Source organism: Oncorhynchus tshawytscha, unplaced genomic scaffold (assembly GCF_018296145.1).
Source record: "Oncorhynchus tshawytscha isolate Ot180627B unplaced genomic scaffold, Otsh_v2.0 Un_contig_9053_pilon_pilon, whole genome shotgun sequence".
NCBI lineage: Eukaryota > Metazoa > Chordata > Actinopteri > Salmoniformes > Salmonidae > Oncorhynchus > Oncorhynchus tshawytscha.
Window position 1 is genome coordinate 85770 of NW_024609538.1, and position 25948 is coordinate 111717.

At 45.0% G+C, this 25948-nt stretch overlaps 1 protein-coding gene across 5 annotated transcripts in view; it reads left to right on the top strand.

Moving 5' to 3' along the window:
• il12rb2l (interleukin 12 receptor, beta 2a, like) overlaps positions 1-23052 on the top strand; it is a 28866-nt gene extending 5814 nt beyond the window's left edge. For 3 of the 5 annotated variants that reach the window (XM_042315776.1, XM_042315777.1, XM_042315775.1), the window contains 13 exons: positions 752-893; positions 11027-11178; positions 11605-11747; positions 13605-13749; positions 13864-13940; positions 16165-16402; positions 19085-19279; positions 19403-19504; positions 19757-19891; positions 20421-20561; positions 20943-21003; positions 21474-21546; positions 21966-23052. In XM_042315776.1, coding sequence (XP_042171710.1) covers positions 752-893; positions 11027-11178; positions 11605-11747; positions 13605-13749; positions 13864-13940; positions 16165-16402; positions 19085-19279; positions 19403-19504; positions 19757-19891; positions 20421-20561; positions 20943-21003; positions 21474-21546; positions 21966-22298 — 1937 coding nt within the window. In that variant the 3' untranslated portion in view covers positions 22299-23052. Of the gene's footprint in view, positions 1-751; positions 894-5721; positions 5865-10146; positions 10936-11026; positions 11179-11604; positions 11748-13604; positions 13750-13863; positions 13941-16164; positions 16403-19084; positions 19280-19402; positions 19505-19756; positions 19892-20420; positions 20562-20942; positions 21004-21473; positions 21547-21965 lie in introns of those variants that run through there. The other 2 variants (XM_042315779.1, XM_042315778.1) reach the window with 2 other exon arrangements.
• The last annotated feature ends 2896 nt before the right edge of the window (positions 23053-25948 follow it).

The following is a 25948-nucleotide window of genomic DNA, read 5'->3' on the forward strand; positions in this document are numbered from 1 at the left end:
ACCTGTACATAGCCCATCTGTAAATAGCCCATCCTACCTAACTACCTCATCCCCATACTGTTATACATTTTTTGCTCCTTTGCACCCCAGTATCTCTACTTGCACATTCATATTCTGCACATCCATCACTCCAGTGTTTAATTGCTAAATTGTAATTATTTCGCCACAATGGCCTATTTATTGCCTTATCTCCCTAATCTTACCTCATTTGCACACACTGTATGTAGACTTTTTTCTCTATTGTGTTATTGACTGTATGTTTGTTTATTCCATGTATAACTCTGTGTTGTTGTTTGTGTCGCACTGCTTTGTTTTATCTTGGCCAGGTCACAGTTGCAAATGAGAACTTGTTCTCAACTGGCCTACCTGGTTAAATAAAGGTGAAATAAAAAAACTACAAAACTACTGCTGTACAGACCTTTTCTATTTACATACTGTACATACTGTCTATTCACACCATCATATTCATATATATATTATTTACACTCCGGACTCTGACATTGCTCGTTCTGATATCTCTCAATTTTTTTGCTTTTGGATTATGTGTGTATTATTGTTGTACTGCTAGATATTGTTGCATTGTTGGAGATAGAAACTTAAGAATTTTGCTGCATCTGTGATAACATCTGCAAAACTGTGAACATGACAAATAAACTTTGATTGGATTTGTCTCTTTTTGCCTGTCTCTTTTTCTCTATCACTTGAAATTCACTTCTACCTCCCTCCTCATTGTCTCCCTCACTCTCTGCAGGCCCTCCATCTCCTCCCTCCGCTCCCCAGTGTCATATCCCCTATACGGAGGGACGACAGGCAGATATCCACTGTTTCTGGGATCCAGGACAGAACCCACAGATCCCCACCTCCTACAGCCTGCACTGGAATTCTACAGAGGGGTAAAGACATGTCTACTATAGCCTGTATACATCCCATCTTAATACAGTATATACAGGACATCTATATTCATATTCACAAATGACCCAGACATAGGCTATCATAACTATCATATACTGTTCCTACACAGATGCAAGAATAGCTGTTTATTCGCTGTGTTTGGAAACCCGCGGTGACTCGTGGTGTTTAGAAACCGATGGGTTAATGCTGCGTTTGTAACCAAGCAGGAAGTGGGAATTTACCACCAAAACGTTAGATAGAGGACTCCATATGGATAAAACCCATTTGGCATGGACATTGTCATCAAAGGATTCACCCTTTTAAAGTAGTCAACTGGGTGGGACTTCCTATGGGTGAAGGAAGGATCACATGATTCCATCCGGGTCATCAGGAGGGATCAGCCAATGAATTATACTCATGAGTAAACATTCCATAACTGTAGGTGGTAGTAAATCACCATCCTTGGCTTTATACCTGTTAAAACAACACACTCTAGATGGCAGTATGCACCCTTTCAGTTTGTTTGCCAACTCATAGAAGTAGTAGAAGAAGGAAATGGACTTATTCAAAATGGAGATGGCTCAATGGTTCTGCCCGTGCCAGGCCGGGCTTATGTGCCTTACCGTACATCCTTGTCCAAATAAAATATTGAAATAGTGATCATTTATTTGACAGAGAGGCCACGGACAGAAAGACGTATCAATCTCAGATAAAGCATTCAAGCAAGCGAATACAGAGAATGATAGAGATATTATCTTTATATATGTCCCATTATGGCATCTGTGAGTGCTCGACCCGGTACTGGTACCCCGTGTATATATCCAAGTTGTTGTTACTCATTTTGTATTTATTATTACTTTTATTATCACGTGTCATTACTTTTCTAAGCCCTCATTGGCAATGTCCATGCCAAAAACGGGTTTAATGCATCAAGATTCCTATATCTAACCCTATGGTGGTAAATGTCCAACTTCCGGCGCCGACAGAGATGGCCGCCTCGCTTCGCGTTCCTAGGAAACTATGCAGTTTTTTGTTTTTTTACGTGTTATTTCTTACATTAGTACCCCAGGTCATCTTAGGTTTCATTACATACAGTCGAGAAGAACTACTGAATATAAGATCAGCGTCAACTCACCATCAGTACGACCAAGAATATGTTTTTCGCGACGCGGATCCTGTGTTCTGCCTTACAAACAGGACAACGGAGTGGATTCCATGCAGCGACCCAAAAAAAACGACTCCGAAAAAGAGGAAACGAGGCGGTCTTCTGGTCAGACTCCGGAGACGGGCACACCGTGCACCACTCCCTAGCATTCTTCTTGCCAATGTCCAGTCTCTTGACAACAAGGTTGATGAAATCCGAGCAAGGGTAGCATTCCAGAGGGACATCAGAGACTGCAACGTTCTTTGCTTCACGGAAACATGGCTCACTGGAGAGACGCTATCCGAGGCGGTGCAGCCAACGGGTTTCTCCACGCATCACGCCGACAGAAACAAACATCTCTCTGGTAAGAAGAGGGGCGGGGGCGTATGCCTTATGACTAACGTGACATGGTGTGATGAAAGAAACATACAGGAACTCAAATCCTTCTGTTCACCTGATTTAGAATTCCTCACAATCAAATGTAGACCGCATTATCTACCAAGAGAATTCTCTTCGATTATAATCACAGCCGTATATCCCCCCAAGCAGACACATCGATGGCTCTGAACGAACTTTATTTAACTCTCTGCAAACTGGAAACGATTTATCCGGAGGCTGCATTCATTGTAGCTGGGGATTTTAACAAGGCTAATCTGAAAACAAGACTCCCTAAATTTTATCAGCATATCGATTGCGCAACCAGGGGTGGAAAGACCTTGGATCATTGTTACTCTAACTTCCGCTACGCATATAAGGCCCTGCCCCGCCCCCTTTCGGAAAAGCTGACCACGACTCCATTTTGTTGATCCCTGCCTACAGATTGAAACTAAAACAAGAGGCTCCCACGCTGAGGTCTGTCCAACGCTGGTCCGACCAAGCTGACTCCACACTCCAAGACTGCTTCCATCACGTGGACTGGGACATGTTTCGTATTGCGTCAGATAACAATATTGACGAATACGCTGATTCGGTGTGCGAGTTCATTAGAACGTGCGTTGAAGATGTTGTTCCCATAGCAACGATTAAAACATTCCCTAACCAGAAACCGTGGATTGATGGCAGCATTCGTCTGGAACTGAAAGCGCGAACCACTGCTTTTAATCAGGGCAAGGTGTCTGGTAACATGACCGAATACAAACAGTGCAGCTATTCCCTCCGCAAGGCTATCAAACAAGCTAAGCGTCAGTACAGAGACAAAGTAGAATCTCAATTCAACGGTTCAGACACAAGAGGCATGTGGCAGGGTCTACAGTCAATCACGGACTACAGGAAGAAACCCAGCCCAGTCACGGACCAGGATGTCTTGCTCCCAGGCAGACTAAATAACTTTTTTGCCCGCTTTGAGGACAATACAGTGCCACTGACACGGCCTGCAACGAAAACATGCGGTCTCTCCTTCACTGCAGCCGAGGTGAGTAAAACATTTAAACGTGTTAACCCTCACAAGGCTGCAGGCCCAGACGGCATCCCCAGCCGTGCCCTCAGAGCATGCGCAGACCAGCTGGCCGGTGTGTTTACGGACATATTCAATCAATCCCTATACCAGTCTGCTGTTCCCACATGCTTCAGGAGGGCCACCATTGTTCCTGTTCCCAAGAAAGCTAAGGTAACTTAGCTAAACGACTACCGCCCCGTAGCACTCACATCCGTCATCATGAAGTGCTTTGAGAGACTAGTCAAGGACCATATCACCTCCACCCTACCCGACACCCTAGACCCACTCCAATTTGCTTACCGCCCAAATAGGTCCACAGACGATGCAATCTCAACCACACTGCACACTGCCCTAACCCATCTGGACAAGAGGAATACCTATGTGAGAATGCTGTTCATCAACTACAGCTCGGCATTCAACACCATAGCACCCTCCAAGCTCGTCATCAAGCTCGAGACCCTGGGTCTCGACCCCGCCCTGTGCAACTGGGTACTGGACTTCCTGACGGGCCGCCCCCAGGTGGTGAGGGTAGGCAACAACATCTCCTCCCCGCTGATCCTCAACACTGGGGCCCCACAAGGGTGCGTTCTGAGCCCTCTCCTGTACTCCCTGTTCACCCACGACTGCGTGGCCACGCACGCCTCCAACTCAATCATCAAGTTTGCGGACGACACAACAGTGGTAGGCTTGATTACTAACAACGACGAGACGGCCTACAGGGGGAGGAGGGGAGGGCCCTCGGAGTGTGGTGTCAGGAAAATAACCTCACACTCAACGTCAACAAAACTAAGGAGATGATTGTGGACTTCAGGAAAGCAGCAGAGGGAACACCCCCTATCCACATCGATGGAACAGTAGTGGAGAGGGTAGCAAGTTTTAAGTTCCTCGGCATACACATCACAGACAAACTGAATTGGTCCACTCACACAGACAGCATCGTGAAGAAGGCGCAGCAGCGCCTCTTCAACCTCAGGAGGCTGAAGAAATTCGGCTTGTCACCAAAAGCACTCACAAACTTCTACAGATGCACAATCGAGAGCATCCTGTCGGGCTGTATCACCGCCTGGTATGGCAACTGCTCCGCCCTCAACTGTAAGGCTCTCCAGAGGGTAGTGAGGTCTGCACAACGCATCACCGGGGGCAAACTACCTGCCCTCCAGGACACCTACACCACCCAATGTTACAGGAAGGCCATAAAGATCATCAAGGACATCAACCACCCGAGCCACTGCCTGTTCACCCCGCTATCATCCAGAAGGCGAGGTCAGTACAGGTGCATCAAAGCTGGGACCGAGAGACTGAAAAACAGCTTCTATCTCAAGGCCATCAGACTGTTAAACAGCCACCACTAATATTGAGTGGCTGCTGCCAACACACCGACAATGACACTGACTCAACTCCAGCCACTTTAATAATGGGAATTGATAGGAAATGATGTAAATATATCACTAGCCACTTTAAACAATGCTACCTTATATAATGTTACTTACCCTACATTATTCATCTCATATGCATACGTATATACTGTACTCTATATCATCGACTGCATCCTTATGTAATACATGTATCACTAGCCACTTTAACTATGCCACTTTGTTTACATACTCATCTCATATGTATATACTGTACTCGATATCATCTACTGTATCTTGCCTATGCTGCTCTGTACCATCACTCATTCATATATCCTTATGTACATATTCTTTATCCCCTTACACTGTGTATAAGACAGTAGTTTTGGAATTGTTAGTTAGATTACTTGTTGGTTATTACTGCATTGTCGGAACTAGAAGCACAAGCATTTCGCTACACTCGCATTAACATCTGCTAACCATGTGTATGTGACAAATAAAATTTGATTTGATTTGATTTGAATTCCCACTTTCCACTTGGTTACAAATGCAGCATAAGAGGCAGACTCTTATGCTGCGTTCATAACCAAGTGGGAAGTGTGAATTTTGCTTTATTTTCTGCTGTGGTGGGGTAATGTGCATTCACAATGCTAAGCTGCAACTAGGGCTGGCATAATTACTGTATAACCGTGTAATCGACGGTTAACTGTCATAACCATGTTGTGGAACAAACAACTGAGTGAAGATGGGACGGCTGGGCATTCTTGTGGTTGAGTCCGTTTCTGCAGTAACATGGACTCTTAACAACATCATGAAACTTCATTGTTCTTTGCTGAAACAAGCAAGGTGTTGTAGCAAACAAGTCTTCGGTTGCCTTGGCAAAACCTTTCTCCCTGCAGCAGCAGCACACACAGAATGAATGGGTGGAATGCTGTGGAATGAATAAAACAGGCTTGGAACCACTAACCCTGGCAATTTGACTGGGAAACTCATGGGTTCTCTCGCAATGGCTGCCTTCTGTTGTGATGCAATAATTTCCATGGTAATGTAACATTTTTATTCTAATGATTTTAACTGATGTGGCTCATACATTGGAATGTCAGTTGAGTTTAATCAACAAATCACAGCACATACTGATGGGTACGCGTCCTGCTTCCTGCTTTGCTCCTAGGTTGAAGATGGGAAGGATAACGTCACAATAATGCGAAAGTTGTACCGCTCTGAATCAACCATGGGACCAACTCAAGCAGTGTAGTTTCGGTGCCTAGGCAGAAGGCAACCGGTCTGAAGCATATCATAAGGCTGGTGAAAAAATAAGCACTTTATGCTAATGCAAGAAAAAATACTACCACCATCTGGCCAACATATTTGTTGAAGATTTCAAGGTTAAGACAACAGTGTTCTAATTTACCATAACTCTTTGCAATTCATGGAACCAGTGTGTAACGGTTTTCTTCCGTTGAAGGAGAGGAGGACCAAAATGCAGCGTGGTTAGTGTTCAACGTGTTTAATAAGGACAATAAAAGTGAACACTACAAAATACAAAACAACAAATGTGAAAAAAACGAAACAGTCCTATCTGGTGCATAAACACAAAGACAGAAGACAACCACCCACAAAACCCAACATAGAACAGGCTACCTAAATATGGTTCCCAATCAGAGACAATGACTAACACCTGCCTCTGATTGAGAACCATATCAGGCCAAAAAAGAAATAGACAAACTAGACATACAACATAGAATGCCCACTCAGCTCACGTCCTGACCAACACTAAAACAAAGAAAACACAAAAGAACTATGGTCAGAACGTGACAGTACCCCCCCCCCCAATGTGCGGACTCCGGCTGCAAAACCTGAACCTATAGGGGAGGGTCTGGGTGGGCATCTGTCCGCGGTGGCGGCTCTGGCGCAGGACGTGGACCCCACTCCACCATAGTCTAGAACGGCGACCCTCGCCACCGACCTTGGACTGGCAACCCTACTAAAGGGCCCCACTGGACTAAACAAACTCCTCCGGACTGAGGGGTAGCTCCGGACTGAGGGGTAGCTCAGGACTGAGGAGCAGCTCACGACTGAGGAGCAGCTCACGACTGAAGGGCAGCTCAGGACCGAGGGGTAGCTCCGGACTGAGGGGTAGCTCAGGACTGAGAGATAGCTCAGGACTGAGGGGTAGCTCAGGACTGAGAGATAGCTCAGGACTGAGAGATAGCTCTGGCAGCTCCTGGCTGAATGGCGGCTCTGGCGGATCCTGGCTGAATGGCGGCTCTGGCGGATCCTGGCTGAATGGCGGCTCTGGCGGATCCTGGCTGACTGGCAGCTCTGGCGGATCCTGGCTGACTGGCGGCTCTGGCGGATCCTGGCTGACTGGCGGATCCTGGCAGCTCTTGCAGACTGGCGGCTCAGGCGGCTCCTTGCAGACTGGCGGCTCAGGCGGCTCCTTGCAGACTGGCGGCTCTGGCGGCTCCTTGCAGACTGGCGGCTCTGGCGGCTCCTTGCAGACTGGCGGCTCTGGCGGCTGCAGACTGGCGGCTCTGGCGGCTGCAGACTGGCGGCTCTGGCGGCTCCTTGCAGACTGGCGGCTCTGGCGGCTCCTTGCAGACTGGCGGCTCTCCTTGCAGACTGGCGGCTCTGGCGGCTCCTTGCAGACTGGCGGCTCTGGCGGCTCCTGGACAGGCGGCTCTGGTGGCTCCTGCAGACTGGCGGCTCTGGACAGGCGGGAGACTCTAGCAGCTCTGGACAGGCGGGAGACTCTAGCAGCTCTGGACAGGCGGGAGACTCTAGCAGCTCTGGACAGGCGGGAGACTCTAGCAGCTCTGGACAGGCGGGAGCACCCGTAGGGATGAGACGGAGAGACAGCCTGGTGCGGGGGGCTGGTGCGTGGAGGTGGTACTGGATAGACCGGATCGTGCAGGCGCACTGGAGCTCTTGAGCACCGAGCCCGCCCAACCTTACCTGGTTGAATGCTCCCGGTCGCCCTGCCAGTGCGGCGAGGTGGAATAGCCCGCACTGGGCTGTGCTGGTGAACCGGGGACACCATGCGTAAGGCTGGTGCCATGTATGCCGGCCCAAGGAGACGCACTGGAGACCAGATGCATAGAGCCGGCTTCATGGCACCTGGCTCGATGCCCACTCTAGCCCTGCCGATACGAGGAGCTGGTATGTACCGCCCTGGGCTATGCACCCGCACTGGGGACACCGTAAGCCGGTAAGCACAGGAAATTGGTGCAGGTCTCCTACCTGGCTTCGCCACACTCCCTGTGTGCCCCCCCAATACATTTTTGGGACTGTCTCTCGGGCTTCCTTGCCAGCCGTGTTCCCTCATATCGCTGGCTCCTCTCTCCAGCTGCCTCCACTCTCCTAGCTGCCTCCACCTGTTCCCATGGGAGGCGATCCCTTCCAGCCAAGATCTCCTCCCATGTGTAGCAACCCTTGCCGTTCAAAACGTCCTCCCATTTCCAGGAGTCCTGACATCGCTGCCTCTCCTGCTGCTGCTGCTGCCTGTTACCACGCCGCTTGGTCCTTGGTTGGTGGGTGGTTCTGTAGCGGTTTTCTTCCGTTGAAGGAGAGGAGGATCAAAATGCAGCGTGGTTAGTGTTCAACATGTTTAATAAGGACAATAAAAGTGAACACTACAAAATAACAAATGTGAAAAAAACGAAACAGTCCTATCTGGTGCATAAACACAAAGACAGAAGACAACCACCCACAAAACCCAACACAAAACAGGCTACCTAAATATGGTTCCCAATCAGAGACAATGACTAACACCTGCCTCTGATTGAGAACCATATCAGGCCAAACATAGAAATAGACAAACTAGACATACAACATAGAATGCCCACTCAGCTCACGTCCTGACCAACACTAAAACAAAGAAAACACAAAAGAACTATGGTCAGAACGTGACACAGTGTTGCTAGTTAGCAATGGCGCTGATCCCATGAATTTTTCTTTTCAAATGCTTCTGCATGGAATTATTACAATGCCTTAATATTTGTATTTTCTTACCTAGACTAGCAGTCTAGGTTAAAAAGAAAATACAAGCACAGAGTTTCTAAACCCAGACCCACAATATCGTAAACTTCCGGAAACGCTTGAGAATGTTAATGTTAATGTTAATATTGCCAATGAATATATTTTCATGTAAATCTATGTTACATTAACCAGAGGAATTTCAAAGAGATACAACCCTCCTTGGAATCACATCAAAAACAATTGCATATTCTTTTGGGGTTATTGGAATTTTAAATTTATCAAGAAATTCCCCATATGAGAGTAGATATTCATCCTCATTCAGTAACTGACCAACCAAAATCATTTTATTCTCAAACCAGTTACGAAAAAAGAGACGTATTTTTAAATCGTATAACTTTGTTGTTCCATATAAAGTATGTGTTTGTGTTTGTGTTTATGCGCTAACATCCAAGCTAAAATTGCCTGCTCATGGAATTTGGCCAACTTTACTGGGATTTTATCAACATCAAAATTACATCGAAGCAAAAAATTCTAAACCACCAACAGAGTCAAATAAATACTTAGGGAAGACATTCCAAATACTGTCTGGTTCTAAACATACTTCAGGATCCAATTTATTTTAAAAGTATTATTTAGAGTATTGAAATCTAAAACCTCAAGACCTCCTTGTTCTTGGGTATTAGTGAGAATATATTTTCGTAGATAGTGAGGCTTGTTCCTCCCCCCAAAATTATAAAGAATCTTATCTAAGTCCTTTACAATTTTAGGGGGTAAGTCAAGTGATAACGAGACATAAACCGATCTGGATAACCCTTCAGCTTTGGACAATAAAACCTGGGACGGTGTGTCACAGCATCATCGTACTGAGCTTGTTGTCATTACAGGCAATCTCAACGCTGTGCGTTACAGGGAAGACATCCTCCTCCCTCATGTGGTACCCTTCCTGCAGGCTCATCCTGACATGACCCTCCAGCATGACAATGCCACCAGCCATACTGATCGTTCTGTGCGTGATTTCCTGCAAGACAGGAATGTCAGTGTTCTGCCATGGCCAGCGAAGAGCCTGGATCTCAATCCCATTGAGCACGCCTGGGACCTGTTGGATCGGAGGGTGAGGGCTAGGGCCATTCCCCCCAGAAATGTATGGGAACTTGCAGGTTCCTTGGTGGAAGAGTGGGGTAACATCTCACAGCAAGAACAGTCCATGAGGAGGAGATGCACTGCAGTACTTAATGCAGCTGGTGACCACACCAGATACTGACTGTTACTTTTGATTTTGACACCCTTTGTTCAGGGACACATTTTCCATTTCTGTTAGTCACATGTCTGTGGAACTTGTTCAGTTTAAGTCTCAGTTGTTGAATATTGTTATGTTCATGCAAATATTTACACATGTTAAATTTGCTGAATATTTCGTAAATTTGCTCTGGCCATCTTCTCCGTTTTCAGAGCGCTCTCATCTCAGTGTGCCTAGAGCGCAGAATAACTGACCAATTTACGAACGCCCTACAGCATTGAATATTGCCGGTGTAATTAAGCGTGATTAAAGTGTTGCCAGCAGCACAGTTACAGTCACCAATGCTTTGGATAACATGGAAAAAATGGTCAGTGAGGTGTTCTCTCATTTTTGTCTGAAAGTAGCTCGCAAGCTAGCTAACTTTATCCAGTTAGCTTGGGTGCTTGACTGCCATTGTGAGGCCAGAAGGCTCGGATCACCAACTCCTCCGCCAGAGCGTCCAGTGTGTGCTCTGAATGCTCCGAGAGCGAAACGCTCTGAATTTACGAACTGACAATCTGACAACTCTTCGAATTTACGAACGCCCATGGCGCGCTCTCTGGCTCTCCAGAGTGAATTTACGAACACACCCCTAGCTTTACACTCACAATGTCCGCCAGTCCACCCATTATGTCATCATTGACTTGATGGGGACGCCCGTTTTATTAATTCTATTTCTATGGCAGCGCATGCAGTCAGGAGCAGCGGAGAGTAGAACATGTGTGTATTTTATTTTGCTATGTGAACAGTTGTTACGGTGACCTCAGTCATTTAACTGGCCAATAACCGTCATCCAAAACTCCATGACTGTCACAGCCCTACCCGCAGCCCTCTGGCATGCTCGGTGTGTTGGAGCTAGGTCTGTGTTGTAAGACTGTATGTCTGCACAGTGCTGTCAGATGTGGTGTTTGAGTGGTGTGTATTTATGTGTCCTGCAACTTCCTTTTCAGCATTAGCAGCGTGGTGGAGGGCACCAATGTGAGTGGTGTGATCCCTCGTGAACTTTACACCAGTTACAGTGACCTGACTGTGTTGGTCAAAGCTGCGAACCAGCATGGCTCTGCCACGTCTACAATGGCTGCCTTCAACACTGGAGATATCAGTGAGTCAGTCAGGGATGACTCTTCTCTGTACATTCCCTATTTATTCAGAGGGACAGACATTACACTTTCAGTTTCTGTCTCTCTCCAGCTGTCTTACTGACTCTCTTTTGTGCTCTTTCTCTCCCCCCACCCTCTCTCTATCTCCCCCACCCTCTCTCTATCTCCACCACCCTCTCTCTATCTCCACCACCCTCTCTCTATCTCCACCACCCTCTCTCTCCCTCCACCACCCTCTCCCTCCTCCACCCTCTCTCTCCCCCACCCCTCTCTATCTCCACCACTCTCTCTATCTCCACCACACTCTCTCTATCTCCACCACCCTCTCTCTATCTCCACCACCCTCTCTCTATCTCCTGCTCTCTCTCTTGCTCTCTTTCTTTCACTCTCCCACTCTGTCCTCTCTTCCCTATCCATTCCTCTACCAGAAAAGCCACCCACCCCTGAAATCACTCACCATTGCCCTCAGCCTTTGGAGATCTACTGGATTGTGCAGTGTGAGGATCAAGGCAGCTCTGACCAACTCTGTGAGGTCCAGTATCGCCCCCAGGACCAGCAGGGCTGGACTCAGGTGAGTGAGCTGAGCATGGCTGGGGTTTTGTTCATTTCCCCAAGTGTGTACTTTTTCACTTCCATTCATGGATTTAAAGTAAATAGACCGGTATAAGAAACATTTTGGAAACTCCCTCCCGCCCAAACCTACACCAATCCAATGCAGGGATTACTGTGCACTTCAGGACAGAAGATGATGTTTTTTCAATTTCAGTCGGGGAGGGTTTAGTATTTTTTAAATTTAATCCAGGGGAGGGTCATGTAATTTGTAATCGATTAAATGTCATATTGAGAATGAGTTGCTTATTATATCTCGATGTGTGCTCGATGCTGCCCCTCATCCCTGATTCTCTGCTGGGCGCGCAATATCAAGTGCAACTAGTGTGGTCTCAATCAAATGATCCATAGCCTATGCTGTAGGCCTAGACTATACGAAGAGCATGCTTGGAGAAGCACAGGGCAAAGTTATATTTCTAAGAAAATGTACTCTTTTTCCTGAGTTTATCTGCTGCTGGGATGGTGTATATAAAACTAGCCTACACTGCATTACTAGGCCTACTGATGCCCTGTTTGAGAGGGAGAGGGCAGGAGACTGCTATACTGCTAGAATTGATTCTAATAAAAACAATATGTTTCGTTGCCCATAATGAAGGTATTTATCAGAGTTATTGACCTCCCAATAAGCCATATTCAAGTCATTTACACTGATTATTTGGGACCGATTAGGTTATGAAAATGTGAAAAAAATACTTTGAATTCAAAAATAAATGAACCAAAAATGTCTTATTAGGCTATGCAGTCATTCTACACTGCCTTTGAATTCACTTTTAGAACCACGAGTTTGGCCAGTCTTGTTGGTTTGAGAATCATGCGATGAGCTATCCATGGCTAGTTTGTTCATTTAGCCTAGCAGTGGTCTTCTATTGCCATGCCCTAATCACAGTCAACACACATCTATTTTGGAACAACAATATCATGGAATAAAATAGAATCTATTAGAAAATGATAGTTTACCAAATGAAGAAAAGTTACTTGTGCATATAGGAACAGCGGGGACTGTGAAGCAACACAAACATTGGCACAAACATCTGTGAATGTATTGGAATGTTTTTAAGCTTGTATAAACTGCCTTAATTTTGCTGGACCCCAGGAAGTTAGTATGCTTCCGCTTTGGCAGCTAATGGGATCCATCATAAATACAAATAGGCCTACCTGATGATATGTGGTTAAAACAATGCTGTGTTAAAACAATGCTGTGTTAAAACAATGCTGTGTTAAAACAATGAATGGCTTTTTCTGTACTTCATTGATGATCAGGTATTCCGGTTGTAACTGGTTCTGTTGCGTTCAATTTTTGCTGTTGATAGACAACTTTGGCTACTTTGCCATGTAATGCTTACAAAACTAAGAACAGTTTCTAAAACTGCATATCTAAGGCTCTGGCCTGACCTAGGAGTGTAATTATTATTTTGGGTATAGGGGAGGGTCACTTGTTTATTTTTTCAAACATTCAGTCCCTTAGATGTGGGGAATGAAACATTGAAATAACATTGTCTCTCGATTATCTGTGGGAATTTCGTACTGGGAATGTTGTCCTTCTGAGTTAGGGATGGGTAACTTTTTGAGGCTCGAGGGCCGCATGCACAGATTCTTTTGGGACCAATTTATTTGTCAAAATCTATTTGCGTGCAGAAAAAGCCAGCTATTTCAAAATAATTAACTCCATTATAATTGTACTTTCTATAAGCTATTAAATGTGCAATGTAGCCTGGAGTTGCTTTTTAATCCAAAATAATCCCTCATCCCCCCCATCCCTGCGGCCGCCTCTTGCCCGTTCCCTGTTCTTTTGTGTGTCATTCTTTCATGTCCTGCTCAGGAAGAGGACATCCTACGCAGCTTCCTACTCCTGACTCCACGGCCCTACACTGTTTATGAGTTCCAGGTGCGCTGTGCCTGTGAGGGCCCTCAGGCCCTGATGAGTGACTGGAGCTCAGTCTACAAAGCATGGAGTTCTGAGTCAGGTCTGTCAGTGGGTGCTGATGGGTAATGTAATCCTGTGGTCTCCACAGCTTGAAAATATTTGTTCACTTATTCTGTGGTGATAGATGATTAAACTATTTCTCTCTCGTTCTCAGCGCCTGTGAAAGCATTGGATGTGTGGAGTGACTGTGGAGTCACCTCTGAGCTTTCTCAATGTGCCCTTATGTGGAAGGTATGTTAACACAACATCCCATCATAATAGGTCATATATATATATATATATTATATATGTTCACACACTACCATTCAAAAGTTTGTTGTCACTTAGAAATGTCCTTGTTTGTAATCAATCCTGTGTGAAGCTGGTGTAGAGGAGTCAGGCGCAGGACAACAGATATGAGTAATAAAACGTAATTTACTCAAAAAGTATTACAAATACAAACAATAATGCTGGCCAACAATAACGAACCGTATACAAGAACCAATCACTCTGTAATAGCGTGTGTGTAGGTGGCAGGGAAGTCAGGCGCAGGAGAATCCAACTTAGTATAAATGGAGTCGTTTAGTAGACTTAACAAAACTCCATAACCAAAAATACAAGATAAATAAAAGTGGGTACAAGAACCCGTTGTGCGCCAATACATAATACACGAACACACAAACAAACTATCTCTGACAAGGACATGAGGGGAAACAGAGGGTTAAATACACAACATATAATGAATGGGATTGGAACCTGGTGTGCAGGAAGACAAGACAAAACCAATGGAAAATTAAAAATGGTTTAATGATGGCTAGAAGGTTGGTGACGTCGACCGCCGAACGCCACCCGAACAAGGAGAGGGACCGACTTCGGCGGAAGTCGTGACACACGCACAAAAACCATGGGGAAAACAGAGGGTTAAATAATGAACATGTAATTTGGGAATTGGAACCAGGTGTGTAAAACAAATGGAAATGTAACGTTGACCGCCGAACGAACAAGGAGAGGGACTTCGGTGGAAGTCGTGACAGTACCCTCCGCCGACACCGACCTCGGGGATGACCCGGAAGACGAGGCGCAGGGCGATCCGGATGGAGACGGTGGAACTCCTGTAGCAATGAAGGGTCCAAGACGTCCTCCACCGGCACCCAGCATCTGTCCTCCGGACCGTACCCCTCCCACTCCACGAGGAACTGAAGGCCTCTCGCCCGATGCCTCGAGTCCAGGATGACTCGAACAGCATACGCCGGGTCCCCCTCGATGCCCAGAGGGGGCGGAGGAACCTCCCGCACCTCAGACTCCTGGAGTGGACCAGCCACCACCGGCCTGAGGAGAGACACATGGAACGAGGGATTAATATGGTAATCTGGTGCTTTGCCTGAGAGGCAGGAGACGAGGGTGGACATGCTCATGTCCCGAAGGAGCCGGGTGGACGGTTGCCAGGTAGAGTTCCAGCTGTAGTAGGAACCACTAGCATCCGGCAGCCGTCCCATCATACTCCCTCGGGAGCGCGAGCCGAATCCTGCTTGGACCGGGTGAAGGAGGGGTGGACAGAGGCCCAGTATCAGCAACCATCACTCCTGTGTTCCAATGGCATGTTGTGTTAGCTAATCCAAGTTTATAATTTTAAAAGGCTAATTGATCATTAGAAAACCCTTTTGAAATTATGTTAGCACAGCTGAAATGTTTTCTGATTAAAGAAGCAATAAAACTGGCCTTCTTTAGACTAGTTGAGTATCTGGAGCATCAGCATTTGTTGGCTCAAAATGGCCAGAAACAAAGTACTTTCTTCTGAAACTCATCAGTCCATTCTTGTTCTGAGAAATGAAGGCTATTCCATGTGAGAAATTGCCAAGAAACTGAAGATCAAGTACAACGTTGTGTACTACTCCTTTCACAGAACAGCGCAAACTGTCTGATGGTTGCTGATAATCGGCCTTTGTACGCCTATGTAGATATTCCATTAAAAATCTGCCGTTTCCGGCTACAATAGTCATTTACAACATTAACAATGTCTACACTGTATTTCTGATCAATTTGATGTTATTTTAATCAACAAAAAATGAGATTTTCTTTCAAAAACAAGGTCATTTCTAAGTGAACCCAAACTTTTGAACGGTATTGTGTGTGTGTGTGTGTGTGTGTGTGTGTGTGTGTATATGTGTATATATATATATATATCTCTCAAACTGTACCATATAATCCAGTTAGACAAGTGATTGATGTTTCAAAAGATTATGCATTTTCTAATCATAAGAACTTATCCAGAGCGACTTACAGGAGCCATTAGGGTTAAGAGCCTTGCTCAAGAGCACAGCAACAGACTTTTCACTGAGTCGTCTCTGGGATTCAAACCAGCAACATTTCGGTTACTTGCCCAATGCTCTCAACCACTAGGCTACCTGCCTCTCCAAAACACCCCCTTCCCTATAGCCTGCTATAACTAATACCCCTGTCTGGTATCTATCCTCAGGAGATGCCCACCTGGTTGGCTCAGGGGAAGGTGCTGGGGTACGTGGTAACATTATCATACAGTAACGGGACAGTGGCAGTTGTGAACGTGTCCATGTCAAAGCCTGGTGGCCTTTGTGTCTGTCAAGAGAAGAGATGCCGCTTCACACCCTCTCTGTGGGGTGTATCATCGGTGGATGTGTCCGTCTACAATTCCCAGGGTGCCAGCAAACCTGCTCCCCTAGCTCTACCCACATCAGGTAAGGGAATCCACCATTAAGTTTCCTGATGACACAACAGTGGCCTGATCACCGACAACAACAAGACAGCCTATGAGGAGGAGGTTAGAGACAACAACGAGACAGCCTATGAGGAGGAGGTTAGAGACAACAACGAGACAGCCTATGAGGAGGAGGTTAGAGACAACAACGAGACAGCCTATGAGGAGGAGGTTAGAGACCTGGCCGTGTGGTGCCAGGACAACAACCTCTCCCTCAACGCGATCAAGACAAATGAGATGATTGTGGACAAAAGGAAAAAGAGGACCGAGCACGCCCCCATTCTCATCGACGGGGCTGCAGTGGAGCAGGTTGAGAGCTTCAAGTTCCTTGGTGTCCACATCACCAACAAACTAACATGGTCCAAGCACACCCAAGACAGTCGTGGAGAGGGAATGACAAAAACCTATTCCCCAGTAGACTGAAAAGATTTGGAAATGGTCCTCAGATCCTCAAAAGGTTCTACAGCTGCCCCATCGAGGGCATCCTGACTGGTTGCATCACTGCCTGGTATGGCAACTGCTCGGCCTCCGACCGCAAGGCACTACAGAGGGTAGTGCGTACGGCCCAGCTGCCTGCCATCCAGGACCTCTATTCCAGGCGGTGTCAGAGAGAGGTCCTAAAAATGGTCAAAGACTCCAGCCACCCTAGTCATAGACTGTTTTCTCTGCTACCACACGGCAAGTGGTACCGGAGCACCAAGTCTAGGTCCAAGAGGCTTCTAAACAGCTTCTAACCCCAAGCCATAAGACTCCTGAACATCTAATCAAATGGCTTCAGACTTTTCACATCACCCCCCCTCTTTTCTCACCCCCTCTCTTTTCACATCACCCTTTTCACATCACCCCCCTCTCTTTTCACATCACCCCCTCTCTTTTCACATCACCCCCTCTCTTTTCACATCACCCCCTCTCTTTTCACATCACCCCCTCTCTTTTCACATCACCCCCTCTCTTTTCACATCACCCCCCCCCTCTTTTCACATCACCCCCTCTCTTTTCACATCACCCCCCTCTCTTTTCACATCACCCCCTCTCTTTTCACATCACCCCCTCTCTTTTCACATCACCCCCTCTCTTTTCACATCACCCCCTCTCTTTTCACATCACCCCCATCTCTTTTCACATCACCCCCTCTCTTTTCACATCACCCCCCTCTCTTTTCACATCACCCCCATCTCTTTTCACATCACCCCCTCTCTTTTCATCACCCCCTCTCTTTTTCACATCACCCCCATCTCTTTTCACATCACCCCCATCTCTTTTCACATCACCCCCATCTCTTTTCACATCACCCCCATCTCTTTTCACATCACCCCCATCTCTTTTCACATCACCCCCCCTCTCTTTTCATCATCACCCCCATCTCTTTTCACATCACCCCCATCTCTTTTCACATCACCCCCCCCCATCTCTTTTCACATCACCCCCCTCTCTTTTCACATCACCCCCCCCTCTCTTTTCACATCACCCCCTCTCTTTTCACATCATCCCCTCTCTCTTTTCACATCACCCCCATCTCTTTTCACATCACCCCCATCTCTTTTCACATCACCCCCATCTCTCTTTCACATCACCCCCCTCTCTTTTCACATCACCCCCATCTCTTTTCACATCACCCCCCCCTCTCTTTTCACATCACCCCCATCTCTTTTCACATCACCCCCCCTCTCTTTTCACATCACCCCCATCTCTTTTCACATCACCCCCATCTCTCTTTTCACATCACCCCCATCTCTTTTCACATCACCCCCCTCTCTTTTCACATCACCCCCATCTCTTTTCACATCACCCCCCTCTCTTTTCACATCACCCCCTCTCTTTTCACATCACCCCCCTCTCTTTTCCCACCCCCTCTCTCTTTTCACATCACCCCCCCTCTCTTTTCACATCACCCCCATCTCTCTTTTCATCACCCCCTCTCTTTTCACATCACCCCCTCTCTTTTCACATCACCCCCATCTCTTTTCACATCACCCCCTCTCTTTTCACATCACCCCCATCTCTTTTCACATCACCCCCTCTCTTTTTCATCATCCCCCCTCTCTTTTCACATCACCCCCTCTCTTTTCACATCACCCCCTCTCTTTTCACTCACCCCCCTCTCTTTTCTCACCCCCCCCCTCTCTTTTCACATCACCCCCTCTCTTTTCACATCACCCCCTCTCTTTTCTCACCCCCTCTCTTTTTCTCTTTTCTCACCCCCTCTCTTTTCTCTCTTTTCACCCCCTCTCTTTTCTCACCCCCTCTCTTTCTCACCCCCTCTCTTTTCTCACCCCCCTCTTTTTCTCACCCCCCTCTTTTCTCACCCCCTCTCTTTTCTCACCCCCTCTCTTTTCTCACCCCCCTCTCTTTTCTGCTGCTCTATGCATAGTCACTTTAATAACTACTTATATGTACATATTGACTCTGCGCCAGTACCAGTACTCCCTGTATATGGTCTCGCTATTGTTATTTTACTGCTGCTCTTTAATTATTTGTTACTTTTATTTCTTATTGTTATTTTTTTAAACTGCATTGTTGGTTAGGGCTTGTCAGTAAGCATTTCACTGTAAGGTCTACACCTGTTGTATTCGGCGCATGTGAGAAATACAATTTTATTTTATTTGAAAGGTGTGTGTGAGTGTGATAATAGTGTAGGTTTGTATGTTTCTCTTTCACTTAGGTCTACAGGTGCCAGAGCTATCCTTCACTGTGAACCAGGATATATTGAGCCTCAATGTATCCTGGTCCCTGCCACCCCAGCCCATTGAAAACATGCATGAGTATGTGGTGCAGTACAAGCAGGTGGGACTTCCTCCGACACAGGGCTTTGATTGGATTATAGTGCACCAAAATCATACGTCAGTCATTTTAAGAGGTTTGTGTGGCTTAAACTGATCTATGATACCATTTCTTTCTGAACATATTTATTGATATTTTGTAATGTTTCAAAGTGGTTTCAAGATGACAGCATCGCTTTTGTCTCTGTCTCCACCTACAGGTGGTTTTGAGAACCACACTGCCTACAATGTGTCATTGTTTGCAGTGTTCATCAACAGTAGCTGCCTGCTTGCGTCTGCAATCTCGTATTCTCTTCATGGACGTAAGTATATTAGAGCATGGAAATACAAGTCTTTATAATGTACATGCCAGTATGTAATCAGAGCAATTAGTGCACATGACCGATTTTCAGTGGAGTTAACTAACTTGAAATATCACGTCTTTACCTAATGTTAATTTGTCCGGCCTTTTAACTCACTGTAAAATGTTTTATTTATTGTTTATTTTTCTGCTACTTTTGACTATTCCTCTACCCATTTCACCTCCATTTCCTCCTCTCTCAATCACTCCTCAGTCCCACCCAAAGTGACTGAGTTCAAGGTTCAGCACATCTCTGACTCTCAAGTGACTTTGTCCTGGCAACACATCTCCCTGACCCAGAGTAAGGGGCTCATACTGTGCTATCAGCTGGTATTAAACAACGTTACAGGTAAACAACACAGAGACAGTGGATAAACTGGGATAAATCTTTTGTTGCTACAATGCTATATTGTTAGAATAAAAGTGCAGTCTCCACTGCCCGTTGTGTACATTAGCATAAACTATAGCATTACATTGTAGTAGCTTAAATAGTATGAAATATTTTTGCCTGTTCCCAGATCTGTTTGTTCTGTCTTGCCAACTCCTATTGTCATTATCGGCTCCAGAGTGGCGCAGCGGTCTAAGACACTGCATCTCAGTGCAAGAGGCATCCTTTGTTTGATTTCAGGCTGTATCACATCTGTCTGTGATTGGGAGTCCAATAGGGCGGCGCACAATTGGCCCAGCGTCGTCCGGGTTTGGCCGGGGTAGGCCGTCATTGTAAATAAGAATTTGTTCGTAACTGATTTGCCTAGTTAAATAAACACAGCACAAACAGATCTGGGACCAGACTGTCCACAGGCTACCGTGCTGCACACTCTCGTTCCCACACATCAGTGGCCTTGCTCCCAATCATTAAACCTTTCCTTCATCTGCAGTGTACAACGTGAGTAGGGACCAGAACAGCCTCCATCTGTCAGGACTTACATCTGGTCACCACCAGGTTTGGATCAGGGCTGAGACTAAGGCTGGACTGGGACCCAGTGAAACCATCAACTTCTCTACTGAGAACAGCCATGGTATTCTACCACTATGCCATGTAGTAATTTGATAATGATGACAAGAAGCGTATAGCTGTTCTCTAACAACCGTGATGAGATGTATTAAGTGTTTATGTACCTAACTGGTGACACTGAGGTCATGTATAACACTAATTATTATTTATTATTAAACAAACTAGAAATATTATTATAGGTTGTGTATAATACTGTATATAACATCAGCTTTAAAACAGAAAGTGTCCTGAAGTTCCTTAGAAAATAATAACAGTGTAATATTGAATGCATGCTTTGTTTGAAATAGACCTTTGTGCTACAGTATGTGATTATGAACATGGATTGCGGTCTAATTGGTCATTTTGCCTTCTGACCTCCCCCATCTCCCTCCCTTTGTTGTCACAGGTTTCCTCAAATATCTGGTGCCAGGAATAATAGCAGGGATGTTGCTATTGATCATCATAATGTGAGAAACTGGATTCCCATACTTCAACCCAAATAGCCTGATTCTGATTATTTCCTCATTGTCTTGAACCATGGCCATGTTCATTAGGGCACACTGATGCAAAATGTTTTAAAAGGCTTTGCAACGTTTCGTGCCGACTGAACACATACAGGGTGTGGTGCTCTCTCATGTCTCCTTCCTCTCTCTCTCTGAAAGTTCACCCATGCCAGAAATAGGTTTACGAAAGGGGAAACACTTGAGGAAGTGGAAATGAGATCGGGCAGTTGAGTTGGGCTTTCAATTATGCCCTCCATAACAATGGTCTTGATCAAAAACATAAAACAAACCATATGTCATACCCCTTTCAACTAAAACAATGGATCAAATATTTCTACCCCTTTAAGGTGATATACAAATGAACATGTCAATTGAAGGAACACAACTCTTTTGGTGTGCAGTATGTGAATGATACTGTTGTGTATTTTCTGTAGTGTACAAATGAAGAATTGTGCGAAAGTGCCTGACCCCAGCAACAGCAAACTGCTCCAACAGATGAAGTTGCAGGTGAGTGCAGGGCAGACCATCACTATGTGGCTGTGACTGACTAATCTAGTATCAGTGAGTCTGATATTAGTTAGTCTTATAGTATTCTAGTTAGTGGTGGACAGAGCCCCAGGCAGAGGCCCAGAGTTCATCATGTCTTCCTGCCTGGTTTTTCTTCAGCCATTTAGGTCAAGGGAACACACTACCTATAGATATGGATGGTATCTTATTTGTAATGTTCCAGTAAGAACCTGTTGTAAAATAAAGAATGTGCGTACTACATGAACCTAAATGTTGATTATACCACATACAGTAGCAGGGGCTGTATTGGGCTAGTAATATACCATTCCCTTGAGTGATATTATCACCAGTCAGGGCATAACATACAACCATAGAGGAATAAATGAATGTTTATGACTCCCTGCCTGTTGTTGCTCCAGTTTAACAGCTCCTTGACGGCGATCTTCTCTCCTCTGGAGTCTAACCCAAAGATCTCTGAGCTGGAGGTGGTGGAAAACCCTTTCTGGGATGCCAATGCCTGTCCTAGGAAAAGGTCCAGCCCTGATGGACAGACAGAGGGGGTGGTGGGAGAGGAGCGCACCCACATAAGGACTGATGAAGAGGCGGAAAAGGAGGAGGATGCTGACGAGGGTTACAGTAAAATTATTGATACTGACGAGGAGGAGAGGGATGGGGGAGAGTCCGGGAGCTTGTTGGAGGACGATCAGTTTGTTTCGGACTATGAGAAGCATTTCATGCCTGTGGTTGTATGACCCTACTGTCTGTCTGGTGTGGTGCTACTGAACAACTCTTTTGGTGTGTGTGTATATGTTCTCCTCATTGCAACGACAAGACAGCCATTGTTCAGTCGGAACCCCAAGGGCCAAACAGGTCAATTGTGGGCTATTGTGCTTGTTGATCTAGATGCAGATCACTGATTCATGGGAAAGGGTTGCCCTAAAAACAACACGAGTGTTGAAATACGCCACTCGTCTTGTTTTCAAGAAAAGGAAAAGGGATGTAGTCGACCGTTTGTTTTCCATGCTCCAACTACAAGGAATGTTGTTTAGGAACAGTAAACATTTTTATACAGCAAATGTATACCTGTGTGAAAAGCCACGTTGCCTACGGTGCCCTCTTTAGATATAGCAAGCACCAACTCTCTCTCACCACCTCTCTCTTCCCCCTACACCCAGGCTCTTTTATCTCAGGTTTATCTCAGACTCCACCCCCCCCCGCCCCCCCCTTGGCCATGCAGTATAGAGAGTGGGTTCACAGTAGAACAAAGGAACTTCTTCTACCTCACAGAACTTGAGAACTGAACAATATCCATGTTTTGGAGAATGTGTAAACGGTCGGTGGAGAATCCAGCTACGACCGGTCCATTTTGTCTAATGTTTGTGACCTCATGAGAGACAATACAGCCACATTACCATAACTCTGTTTAAACAAGAGTCTCTGTTATGAGTTTTGCATCTAATTATTGTATAAAATGAAGGAGTAAAAATTCAACTATTTGTGAAATTATGTAATGTGATTTTATACTATAAGTCATTGGCCCGCCACATGAGCACAGACATTGATCTGGCTTCATGGGACAGCCCTTTTCTGCTGTTCCGAATATAAACCCCACCTGGAGAAGCCCACTGCAGACCAAGCGTACCTCGATTACTGAGAGGGCTAAGGTTTGAGTAGAGACCATGCATTCCTCGATTGTTGAATTCCTAACCAAACTAAGTGGAGCATTGGCTACACTGGTGGAAATGGTTCAACTCTGAGACTATTGATACCGACAGAATAAGAGCAAATCTTTGATACTAATTACTAGTTTGCAGCTAGAATTTATGTCGACTGAATGCGAAGACTGACAACTGCCAAAACATGTATTCTATAAGAACATTTCTGAATGGGACTCTGAAGTATCCATTCTAACCACAAAAGACTCCAGGGATGCAAAGAGAAGTTTGGATAAACTTTCCAACAGAAAGACGGACGATTCCAACAGAGATCATGACGACACCACACTGAACATAAATATATATATTGATTGCAATTATTCCCGAATGAGTGAGCGTTCATGTGCAAAGGATTAGCATTTCAATTATTATAATTATCAACTGTGTAGTGTCTTTTGTCTTTCGTGCCCTTCTCAGTCCCTTTGTCTACCAAGCCGCGATACCGGTTTAGCCCACTAGGGTACATCCCTTATCGTTTCCTTGTAACCGTATCTACTGTTTGTTTGTTATGCATGTCTGTGATTATTTAGTTAGTAACTAAATTATTAAGACAATTGATGTATGGATGATTCATAGTGAAGGCTGGGTTTGTGCAGATAACCAACCATTTACGATGTTTGGAATGCGACTAACGTGAGATAAATAATAATTCATTAATTAGAAGACTAATTGATCAGATATTGAAAATATCTGAAAAGTTATATTCGGAAAATTATAACTTTGTAATCTGAAGATTTTCCTTGGTGCCCCGACTTCCTAGTTAATTACATTTACATGATTAGTTAATCACATAATAATAATTACAGAGAATTGATTTGATAAAATAACAGTCTTCAATTTAATGATGCCAAAGACACAACACAATGTCTACATTGTTCAGTTTGAACTACAACTGTCAATCATGTCTGCTCATTAGGTCAGATGAAATGCTATTTCAGAATAGCATAGTTTAACTTTTTTATACAAAACTGTTTTTGAAAGTTAATTGCTGTTATTTTTATTTTTATAGCTAGCTAAATAATAACTATGTCCCTTTTGAGACGCCTTAAAAAAAATGAAACTGGCCTCTCACCATGGTCAATTTGAAGTTCCCTTACTTCGACAAACGTCTATGGAAAGTGAATGGAGAAGATATTGAAGCCTGAGCCTTGCACCGATGTTCAGGATAAGGATGAATTTGATCCAGTCGGACTGACGTTTTTGGAGAAAGTGGACCTGTTTTTTACCGGACCCATATGTGGTTTCAGGATGGGTGGGAAACAGGTGGAAAAGTATCCGTTGTCATACTTGAGTAAAAGTGAAGATACTTTCATAGAAAATGACTCAAGTAGATGTGAAAGTCACCCAGTAAAATACTACATTAGTAAAAGTATTTGGTTTGAAATATACTTAAATATCAAAGTAAATTTAAATTCCTTATATTAAGCAAACCAGACGACACCATTTTCTGGATTGTTTTATTTATGGATAGACTGAGGCACACTCAACACTCAGACATCATTTACAAACAAAGCATATGTGTTTAGTGAGTCTGTCAGATCAGAGGCAGTAGGGATGACCAGGGATGTTCTCTTGATAAGTGTGTGAATTGCACCCTTTTCCTGTCCTGCTAATCATTCAAAATGTCATTTTGGGGGTCAGGGCAAATGTATTGAGTAAAAATAACATTTTCTTTAGGAATGTATTGAAATAAAAGTACATTTAAAAAAATGTTAATAGTAAAGTACTGATACCCCACAACCTAATTAAGTAGTACTTTAAAGTATTTTTACTTAAGCACTTTATACCACTGGTGGGACAGGAGTTTGGTGCTGTTGAATCGATGAAGGTAACCCGAAGTGGTCTTGTGATGATTGTTTTGTTCTTAACTGACTTGCCTAGTTAAATAAAAGGTTACAAAAAAGAAATGTAAAAAAAGGGAGTGTTCGCATCGCACCACGCAGTTGGGGGGGCAAGAGAGATTACATCTTCCTCCTTACTTGCTTTGTTTTCAAGAACAGGGCACCATTGAAAAGAGTGATTACTGGGGTAGCTGGTGGGGTGAAGATGGGTCAGCTGAAGTGAAAAATTCCTGGTGTTTGACACCCGCCGTCTGGAGCGACACAGACCTGGTGGCTAGCGCCGTGAAACAAGAGTCACTGTCTGTTCTTTTGAGTTTTGATGTCAAATCAAATCACATTTTATTGGTCACATACGTGTTTAGCAGATGTTATTGCGGGTGTAGCAAAATGCTTCTGCTTTTAGCTCCAACAGTGCAGTAAAATCTAACAATTTCACAACATATACCCAATACACCCTTTGCTGTTGTTCTGGGATTGATTTGCACTTTTCGCACCAAAGTATGTTCATCTCTAGGAGACAGAACATGTCTCCTTCCTGAGCAGTATGACAGCTGCATGGTCCCATGGTGTTTATACTTGCGTATTATTGTTTGTACAGATGAACGTGGTATCTTCAGGCGTTTGGAAATTGCACCCAAGGATGAACCAGACTTGTGGAGGTCTTGGCTGATTTCTTTTGATTTTCCTATGAGGTCAAGCAAAGAGGCACTGAGTTTGAAGGTAGGCCTTGAAATACATCCACAGGTACACCTCCAATTGACACAAATGATGTCAATTAGCCTATCAGAAGCTTCTGAGCTTTCTGGAATTTTCCAAGCTGTTTAAAAGCACAGTCAACTTAGTGAA